This window comes from Xiphophorus hellerii, chromosome 11 (genome assembly GCF_003331165.1).
Source record: "Xiphophorus hellerii strain 12219 chromosome 11, Xiphophorus_hellerii-4.1, whole genome shotgun sequence".
In the NCBI taxonomy this organism is placed as follows: domain Eukaryota; kingdom Metazoa; phylum Chordata; class Actinopteri; order Cyprinodontiformes; family Poeciliidae; genus Xiphophorus; species Xiphophorus hellerii.
In genome coordinates this window covers 24370684-24381367 of record NC_045682.1, presented here as the reverse complement: position 1 = coordinate 24381367, position 10684 = coordinate 24370684, and the positions used below count along the sequence as shown (strand labels likewise).

General features: G+C 36.2%; 1 protein-coding gene across 1 annotated transcript; it reads right to left on the bottom strand.

The window, feature by feature from the left end:
• Positions 1–343: 343 nt before the first annotated feature.
• On the bottom strand, positions 344–8012 carry LOC116728870 (septin-5-like). The gene is made up of 11 exons (XM_032577190.1): positions 7287–8012; positions 6075–6171; positions 5059–5145; positions 4844–4967; positions 3880–4014; positions 3661–3778; positions 2909–3010; positions 2732–2828; positions 1975–2137; positions 1759–1861; positions 344–805 (listed from the first exon to the last, which is right to left on the bottom strand). The coding sequence occupies exons 1-11, from the start codon at positions 7599–7601 to the stop codon at positions 734–736; spliced, it is 1413 nt and encodes a 470-aa protein (XP_032433081.1). The 5' UTR covers positions 7602–8012; the 3' UTR covers positions 344–733.
• Positions 8013–10684: the final 2672 nt, after the last annotated feature.

The following is a 10684-nucleotide window of genomic DNA, read 5'->3' as shown; positions in this document are numbered from 1 at the left end:
GTGAAGCAGAAAGTACCGTGCCTTACTGATAGGGGGCAGTGCTGAGCCACACAGACACAACGGGCAACATGGCTCTTCTTCTACGAAATTGAAAAGACTGAAAACAGACGGAACAGAACCGTTCAAGGCTGCCAGGTTTTTGAAAATGAAAGAAAAGTTGGAAACGAGGACTTTTTTTGTTTAACGACAGAATGATAAGATTTTGTTTTGTTTTGAGGGGGGTGTATATAGTTAGCGTCCCGATCCACACTCCATTCCAGTAGATGGCGGTAATGCACATCTAAAAGTTGCTTGCCAACCGCCATAAAAAAGGAAAAGAAGAAGAAAGAAGAAGAAGAAGATGTTTGTGGAGAAGGATAGGTAATATAAAATAAAGGTAAGATCGTACACGATTTTTACGATATCTTAATCAGAAAATAGGGAGGTCAGCCAAAGAATTTTTTTAATGTCGCCTTATTAAATATTCTTTGCCTCTATATTGTTAGAAGCTTTAATAAGCTTTGGTTAAAATGAAAATATAGCTGCTATATTGGATTTTGGACTCACCGCACAACACTGTTTGAACAGCATGCAACCAGCTCTCTTGATATGAACATAAACCAAAGCTTGAGTTGTCACACAGTTGTTGTTCCTTCCCTGCGAAGATGCACTGAAACATTTTGGTCCATATTTTTGAAAGCTGTCACTTGAACTTGTCGAAATGGCCGGTTTGCAGAAGATTGAGTCTGTTTGCTCAGCAGGTGCCTCTCTGGCTCTGCTGCATCTGCTCCTGAATCCTCTCCAGCACCTCCTGCATCTTTCTCAGCTGAAAGAAGAGCAGAAGGAAATCAGTGGCAGATTGATTACTTCACCTAAGTACAACAAATATGGGCTCCTATGTGACGTCACGTGCGTAAGATCCCTCCTGGAGGGCAAAAAGCTGCTAGCCAAGAATGATTAGCATTGGTTTTAGCAGTTAAATTGTCAATATAACACGCTAAATCTTAAAGGCACACCTGATATTAAATAAGAAAAAGGGACGCAGTCTTTTGCTACACTATCACAACCAGATAACAAGGTCAGGAACAAGTTTTATTTAAGAAAAAAATAACTTAAGTGGTTAAGTTTTGCTAGCTTGACTTTGACAACTGTAACAAGTAGATGTGATGTGGAATTCGGTGTGTTTCGGTTCAGTTAGAAAATAAAAAAGGCGAAATAAACACCGACTCTGACAGATCATCAGTGGAACAGGTGTTTAAATTAGCTAATCAACCGCCTGTGAGATTAGCTATTAGCATCAGCTGATCTACCACCGCTGTGTTAGCATAGCTAATAACAGCGGTAGCTATCTACAACAGCGATCACTTATTAATAATCGCAAAATAAACATCAAGCCTAAAAACATTAAACTGTTACGCACTGAATGTACTGTTCTTTTTGTAGGAAAGGCTTTCCTGCTTTTTTTTGGTGGCGTTGTTGTCAGTTGCTATGACAACGTGTTTGCGTAGCGTAGCCAACACAGAGAGCGAGAAAAAAACGTGTTTTTGAGTTGTTCTTCAACGGTTTTTATGCGTCATTTTCTCCTTTCCTGTGGCGCACTGCACCAAATTAATAATACCTACATCTACAGGTGTCATTTAGTTAACGGAATTATTATACCGCCGGAGAGCGGCTATGGATGGCCTTTTTTCCCTCCAGTGATGTGCGCATGCGCAAAATTTCCGGACATAAACAATAGCATGCAGGGAATCCATATAATTGAGAGAGGAGGAAACGCACTTCTTCATCTTTCTCGAAAATCTGTCTCTCCATCTCGGTGTCAACTGCTGCGAGTGGGAGAGGAAAGTCCACCTCGCTTCCTTCGCGATGCTTCTCCCGTAAACTGAAACAGACACGCACAACAAGAACAAAAATGTGTGCCCCATTCATCAATAACTCCTTATTAGTTTGCTGCATGCATTTCTCCACGCTGACAGGAGTCCTGGCTGCGCCTACCTGCGTTTCCTCTCCTGCACCATCATGCGGGTCATGCTCTGGATGCACTGCGCCCGGTAGTTTTCGTAGTGGATCTCTCGCGTCACGTCCTTCAGGTCCTGCATGTGCGTCCTCACCAGCATGTTCCTCAGCATCAGGAAGTCTGAGTGGATCGGGTTCTCAACTACAACGATTAGTGTCACAAAACAGAATGCATAAAAATCTATTTTATTAAGAAAATAAGCTTTTACAACAATTTAATCACACAGTGTGGAAGGTGGTTTTTTACACATCTTTTTTATAACAAAACTGAAACATCTTACCAAGTATTTTTGTCTAGTTTCTAGTGCAAAACTTAGATTTGACATTTCAGCAAGAAGTAGGAGCTTGTTTTAAGTAAATAACTCCTTAATATTGATGAAAATGTACTAGCTCCATTATTTCACGAATAACATGGAAGTGAGTTTTTCTTATTTCAAGTTTACTAAGATATTTGCGCTAAAAAACTAGACGAAAAACACTTGACAACATTTTGTGTTTACATGTATTAATATGTAGGATGGGTGTTTGTACAGTTTGTTCACCAAGATGCTTTGGGGAGATTGTGCTGGGAAGAAAAGCTGATCTGCAATCAATAAAAATCAGGTTTGCTACATGGTTCTCAGTTTTCTTTGGTGTGGATGAACAAATTAAATGGAATCCCTTCAAAAAAACTCAACACATTGAGGTTCCCTGGATGTAAAGTGACAAAATGCCAAACAGTGTATTTGTTTCGTACCTTCTACCACACCCCAGGGATAGGAACGACCTCTGAACCTTCTGCCTTTGCTGTCCACCTGGATGTTGCTCCCGATTACAGCAAACGGTATGCTGTCCTGAAAGCAGAGGTCAAAATGTCAAACTGTTGGAGCCTGTGAGGATGAGATGCCACTTTTATCTCATTTCCAGGTCAAACCTTGAGGATCTGTTCCTGTCTCTGGAAGTCTTCGTCCTCATCTGAGTCGCACTCTGGAAACTGGTAGATGTTAATCCCAAACTGCTTGATCTCGTCCCTCATCTGAAACAGAAGAAAACTATCATGGTGGAAGAGGAATAAATAATGATCAGAGGTGGGGAAAGTACCCATAAATTGTACTAAAGTAAGAGTAGTACTACTGATAACTAGAGTAACTGATCAAATTATCAATCATTTAATATTTAAAAATGACATCATCAGACGGACCAAAATATTAAGTGGAAATTTTTGTATTTTAAGGACGAAAATGGTAATAATTCATATAAGTAAAAACCAATAACAAAATCAGACAAAAGGAAATTTTTCCAAATCAGTTACTTTCAATGTAAAACTTATAAACTTTTTAAAAATCTGCAGGTGTGTGTCTGAGTCTGGTGAGTTTTTGGTTAAAACATGTTTGTTTTTCATTCCGTGGGTCCAGAATCTAGAAATTTTACTGAAGTAAAAGTAGCAATACATCATAATAAAATACTCAAGTAAAAGAAAAAAATAGCAAAAATACTCTTAAAAGTACATTTAAAAAAAGAAACAGTTACTCAAGTAAATGTAATTGAATAAATGTAACTAGTTACTGACCATGATGAAGAAATAAACTGTTCAATCAGTTTTTAATAGTACAAGGTTAATAGTTACATCCTGGATTATTTTTAGGTTTGAGTAAAGAAAACTACAGAATTTATAAATTATTGTACCTTTAATTTCTTGCTGTGGACTTCTGCTTGTGTCAGGCTATCGGCTTTGGCCAGTAAAGGAATAATGTTGACTTTTTCATGCAAAGCCTTCATGCACTCCACGTCGATTGGCCTTAAACTGACAGCAGAGGGAAAACAAAACATGATTAAACTCTGAACATGCTGCATGGATGCAGCTGAGGCTGTAAAACATCTTTAGATGCAGAAGTAGGAATGTACCCGTGGCCAAAAGGAGAGATGAAGTAGAGCAGGCAGTGGACTCTGTTGTCCTGAATGTTCTTCCTGTTCAGCCCGCTCTCATCTCTGAAATACTGTTCGAACTGCTGGTCAATGTAGTCTTCTACGTGCTTCCAGCTGATGCAAACACATAAAATATCTGTGATTAGAGCAGCAAACCTACAGGAGATGTTTTTAATGCAAGCAGTTTCACGATTATTTATTTTATACGCACTCCGTGATACAGAGTGACGTTTAACAAACCTGTCAAAATTTAGCATAAGCAGCAAAATAGTTTTTAAAGTATTTGTATAATTATAATATAATGCAGAGAAAGGAAAATAAATACATAACTGGAAAATAAATGAGGAAAAAAGTAAGAAAAATATCAAATAAATCATATGGTTATTTTAGCTGATTGTTTTTCATTATTCACTGCAAAAATACAAAATCTTAGCAAGTATTTTTGGTCTAGTTTATAGTGGAAGTATCTTAGTACACTTAATATAAGGCAAAACCAACTCTTAATTAACTTGTCAGCAATATATAAGAGCGTATTTAGAGTCAATAATTTCTTAATATTAATAAAAAAGTTCTAGTTCCCTTGGCAGATTATTTCACTTATAAGATATTTTCCCCATGTTATCAGTGAAATAATCTGTCAGTGGATCTGTTACTTTTTCATCAATATTAAGTAATTATTTACTTAAAACACACTAAAACATTTTGCTGAAATGTTACCTGTGAGTTAGTTTTGTCTTACTACAAATGAAGATATTTGTCCAAAATTACTTGCTAATATTCTGTGTTTTTGCAGTCTGGTACATATATTTTTTAATGAGATTACATTTGTATATATGTGTGATTAATGTAGATTTTTGCAGGTGAGGTCTTGGACATTTAGGTGCTTATTAATGTTTTTGTTCGGGCTGCAGCAGTGTGATGTTGTTTTAACATGTCCGCTCACCTTGCTGTGTTGTTGACAGCATCTCCGAAGCCTGGCGTGTCGATGATGGAGAGCCTCAGTTTGATTCCTTTCTCCTCGATGCCGATGGTGTGCTTGATGATGTCGACCGTTTGACTGATCCGCTCTGCAGATTAGCCAAAGGTAACGATGCATGCAGAGTTAAAAACTCTCTAAGAAGAACTGAATGGTTGGATAAATGATGAAGGTGAACTCACCCTCAGCGTTGGGAACTTTTCTGTCTCTGTAGAGGTCAGTGAGGAACAAACTGTTTATTAGTGTGGATTTGCCGAGTCCAGTCTCTCCTACAATAACAGGAACACACATTCCTCTAAGTCACTTTAAAAATACTCAAATCAGACCACATCACATCTTCCTTATTATTATTTTTTATTAAGTTAAAAATAACTGCCTTTTAATCTGTTTTGGGACTGATTACATGGGGTTTTCTTCCACAAGATTGGAATCATTAGCATAGTTATTTATTTATTTTCAAGCTTTTACTCCCAAACTGATATTTAAAAACTGAATATTTGGCTTTCAAATTAAAGATTTAGTTTGAAAGCTAAATATGTTGTCATCTCCGTATGTGCTTTCCGGTTTCACCATTTTTCTCTCCAAATGTATTGATAGTTATGACCAAAAACTTCATTATTAGTTTTGTCAGACAACGAAAAATTAAGGTGTTTTTCCATGAGTGCATTTAAAAACTGTAGCGAATGTTATGGCAGAAAATGAGAGTTATTAAAAAATAAAAGCCAAAATAATCCAGAAGAAAATCCAAAACAAAAGATGTGGAACCAAAGTCTTAGAGGTCAACATAAAGCTGGACAAACTAAATGTTTTCTGAACAAACGTCTCCAAGTCAGATAAGACAAACATTGATATTCTGACCAAGAATACTGGGGCAGCAGTTGAGCACGGTGGTGGTAGAATCATGCTGTGGACGGTTTTTCTTCTAGAGACACTTATACATTTTACAAAGCTGATAAATAAATGATTAAGATGAAGAACTGCCTGCAATTTTTTCAACTTTAACTTGAAGCAACAGCTGTGTGTCAAAACACTGACACAACAATCCCAAAACCACATCAACGCTGAAGTAAAATCACGGCACCAGAGGAAAAAAGTGGATCAGATAAATCGATAAAAGTAAAAAATGATGGAAACTTCTGACTGGAACTGCCTTGTGTTATTCTAGCAGAATAATTAGGTTATTTTTTAAAATATTCACCTGCCACCATCAGCGTAAAGGTGAATCCTTTCTTCACCGTCTTTCTGTGAACCTGGCTGGGCAACGTAGCAAAACCCACGTACTCCTTGTCCTGATCCTGCAGAACGAAGATATGAACGTCATATTAATGCTCAGCATATCCACATTTCAGCATCATGAAGCAACCAGTTACTGCTGTGGCCTTCAACAAGCCCAACTCCATGAATCTGTGACGATTAATCACACATAGTAAATGATGCTTTAAGACAACAACAGGAGTGAGGCGTCCATTTGTGAAGTTATACAATAAAAAATTAGTTAATTTTTTGAAGTCACATTTTCACCATGTTAATCATATATTTATAAATATCAGCATTCTTAACTAAATATTTAATTAGTAAGTTTAATATTTTTGCAAACTAAATATTTAGCTTATAAATTCAAAAATTAGTTAGCAAGTTAAATATTTACGTCTGAGCTAAATATTTGGAGAATAAATATGTAAATATTTAGCTGGATGTTTCACATTAGTGATTTATTTTAACTACTTAGTATTTACAAACTAAATATGTAACGTGTTAATTGAAAATTTTGTTTAGTTAACATGGTTAAAATGCGACTGAAAATGAACACCCACATTTTTTTCTTTTTCACAGGCTAAATAAACCAAATTATTGCTGTTAATCTTTTACAGTAAACTGGCAAATATTAAACATTTATGTAAAATATTTAAATATTAAACTTAATATTTAATGTTTAGTTAGGTAACTAAATATTTAGATCCCAACTAAATGTTTACGTATGAGCTAAATAGTTAATTTTCAAACTAAATATTTATTTTCCAAAGTGAGTATTTAGCTTAGATCTAAATATTTAGTTTGCTAACTAAGCATTTAATTTCAAAGCTAAATATTTAGTTTGCAAACAAAGTATTTAGCTTATTAGTTAAATATTTAGTTTGGAACTCTGACATTTATAAATGTATGAATAACATGATGAAAATATGATCTTGAAAAATGAACACCCACATTTTTTTCTCTATGACAGGCTAAATAAAACAAATGATTGCTGTTAATATTTTACGGTGTAACTTTACAAACGACCGGAGTGAATAAAGGAAGGAAACTCTTCAGTTTACACAAATGTGTGGTGAGAAAGTGTGAAGAGCTGCACAATAATGGTAAAGGCTTGAGAGAGCAAAGTTAGAGCTCAAAGTCGTCAAACCAAACCTACCTCTGGAGAGTCGTAAGGGTCAAAATGTCCCCAGGGACTGCGCGGCCGCGAGGCCGGGCTCAGAGGAGAGTCCAGAGAAACCTGAGAGACAAGCTGCCTCTTCCACGGGAGAATCTGTGACGAGTCCCGTCCTGCGTGACTGGGCCGGGGCGGGACGGTCGGAGAACCGGCAGGGCGAACTGGACGGGATGGAGGGGGCGTTCCTGGATACCCGGGCAGCTTCCCGTTGGCTGCAGTCGGAGGTTCTTCTACATCCAAGCGGTCTTGGTTCTGTGACTTCTCAGCTGAATGAGACACAGGAGGTAGATCCCTCATGGCGTAGGGGAACTGTATGTCTGCCTGGTCTTCGATGGAAAGACTGGACAACTGGGACAAAATGTCACAAAGTTTGTTTCTTTTCTTTTACGGTCTACTGCTAAGACTTCATCATAATAATAGGGAAACAAGTACATCCACTACTGTCAGTGAAACCCTCCCAGTGAATAAATAGCTAAATGTGAAAATGTTACACTGCAACACAAATAACTCATTTAGAAGTATCACGGCGGTTACTCCTAGCAACGGTCATCTCCTAGCAACGGTCATCTATCATTGGTGGAGCGATACTGACCCCAACTGGGAACTATTTCAAACTGTGACTGGCGCTGAAAATTAAATGTGAAAACATCCATTACACTGCAAAAACAAAATCTTACAAAGTAATTTTGGTCTAGTTTCTAGTGAATATATCTTAGTTCACTTGAAGTAAGGTAAAACTTACTTACAAGTAACTTTTCAGCATGATAAAGGAGCTTGTTTTAAGTAAATAATTACTTAGTATTGATGAAAAGTACTAGTTCCATTGGCAGATTATTTCACTTATAACAAGTCATTTTCCTCATATGTGAAATAATCTGCCAATGGAACAAGTACTTCTATAAAATTATTGACAAATTTGTCAAATTTACAAATTATTCAAATTTACAAATTATTTCAGCAAGCTCCTAGATCTTGCTGAAAAGTTATGAATTAGTTTTGTCTTATTTTACGTGTTCTAAAATATTTCCACTAGAAACCAGTGGAAATATTTTTACATTACTTGTTTTTGTAAATATAATCCTGTAGGTATGGAAACAGACTGATAAAGGGATAAAGGGTCTACTGATCTTCACCTGCACTGTTTGACTACACTGTTTTTTCTCTGATGAGATCTGACCAGTGATCCCATTATAACGTTAAAAGGAACTCATCCATCTGTCAGGGCAAGAGGACAAAAACCTCCCTGAAGTTCAGGGTCAGCCAGGTCAAACTACAACCTGTGAAGAGCATCTTTATACAAGTCATTATTTATCAGGACAGCCTCAAACATCAACTGATTTTATACTCCCACCCTGAACGCAACATCATCTACTCTATGATAAAATCTGAGCCAACTATTAGGCCTACTGTCCTACTGGCTTGGTCTAATGACAGAGAAGTGCAACTCACAGAGCTGCAGGTCTGGTCAGGGTTCATCTGCCATCCCTCTACCTGTCACCTCTAATTACCCAGAAAGCTCCTCAGCACCAGGCTTAACCCAGCTTCTAATACTCTAACAGGGTGGGGGTTGGAGAATTACCTCCTAAACACACAAGCACACACTCTAACAAACACAAGTGTATTTTAAAGACAGTCCTACCTGCTTTTCTGAAAAAGACTTGGCTTCTTTGAACAAAGGCAGCAGCACATTAAAACATTAGTGTAAAGGAGAAAATAAGTTGCTAAAAGGAATATATGAAAATAAATGAGTATGGTTAATGCGGCATAACGTAAACATAAAGCTGGCAATTTAAATAAATAATTAAGATTATAATAAACAAACGTTAAATAGCACAAGAAACATTTGTACAGACTCTTGACGGTGCTTAGCATGAATATTTCAGGGTGATTCATTTGTAGTTTAAATAATGAAGTTATTTCCTCACTGCCTAAAACTTTAATAAAACAGAAAGACATGCTAGAAATATGTTAATGTTATGGACTTACCTTTTTTATTGCTACGGAATCTGATCGGAGAGGACATGTGCTCCATGGTGTGACCTGAGTCCAAACTGACCCCAGATCGGCGACATGCGGCGCCCCGCTGCCAGAGCGCCTGCCAGTATGGCAAGCCATTGCGTATTTATTCATTGGTCTGTATAACAAGCCACCTGCATATATTATCTAATGTACTTGATCTTAATTTTTGTCCACTCTTTTGCAATTATACCACAGTAATTAGCTACTTGGTTGCACTCAGAGGGAGCTTAGCTAAATTCAGAAATATTTGCAATTTCAAACAGTAAGAACATCATTTTCATAGTAAATTATAGGACTATCACATCTCTGGATACTGGTTGGGTTTTTGATCAAACGTGAATCAAATAAAAGTGTTGGAACCTTTTTAAATGGCTGTTTTTAATATAAAGCTACTGAAGTAAAACAGTTGCTTGATATAAACAGAATCAAGTATAGCTAAATTAGATATTAATTTACAGTATTTTTGTAATAGTATAATAAACTTATTGTCTTTAATTGCTCAATCAGAGAAACTCATTTTAATGTAACAGACCTCATCCCTCATCTTCTAACAATCACATTATAAATTTATTTTCTTAATTACTTCTCATCCACCATCTAACTAAATCAAAATGTTGTTGAGAAAATAAATATTCACTTGTTAAATCCTGAATCAACTAATTGATAAATAAAATATACTTTTTGTTTGCCAGCTCCCAGACTTCTCTCCATTTTGATTGGTCGGTCAGAGGTCAAAGGTAAAGCTGATAACCTCAGCGCGTGAGCGTTGTTTTCTGTTGTTACTATCTGTCTTTTGACTAAAGCTAAGCTTTGTGATGTATGAGACAAGTTGCTATGTAGCATTAGCCACCGCCTGATGTGGAGGTGGGTTAAAAACAAAAAGAAAAATGGCCAACTAAAATACCCAAAACTTCAGGAACCATCATTTTAAATGTCATTATGTAGTATTTAATATTGAAGATGTTAAATACATGAATATTATTAATGTATAATTTAAAAACCAGGCCAAATATTATTTACAATCAGACTTTATGCCCCGCACTGCCTCAGAAGGAAAAGTTATCATGTAAAAAGTAACTCAGAAATTAAAATACATTGTAATTGTAAAAACTAGTAAAATGTAGATATTGCATCTTGTGTTTATAGGAAATGAGTGAAACAGCTTGGAGCACAATGTGATATTTTCTGGAAAAATGTTGTTGCAAAGTTTAACTGTAAATATGATAGGAAAATGTAAATTACAATTTTTTTTTTTTTACCAATTCAGTTAATCTCAAATTTTTTTTTCTTCAAACATGTTTGAAGAAGAATATTCTTTGTTGAAATTGTAGAGACATTATAATATTAAAAAAATCTGTATT

Bases quoted from the DNA above. Each gene is read 5' to 3' on its own strand.
- LOC116728870 (XM_032577190.1), bottom strand. From the start codon at position 7,601: ATGAGGGATCTACCTCCTGTGTCTCATTCAGCTGAGAAGTCACAGAAC. The intron at 4,968-5,058 runs GTGAGTTCACCT...GCTAATCTGCAG, and splicing joins AAAAGTTCCCAACGCTGAGG to AGCGGATCAGTCAAACGGTC. The intron at 2,138-2,731 runs GTACGAAACAAA...TAATCGTTGTAG, and splicing joins TCCCTGGGGTGTGGTAGAAG to TTGAGAACCCGATCCACTCA.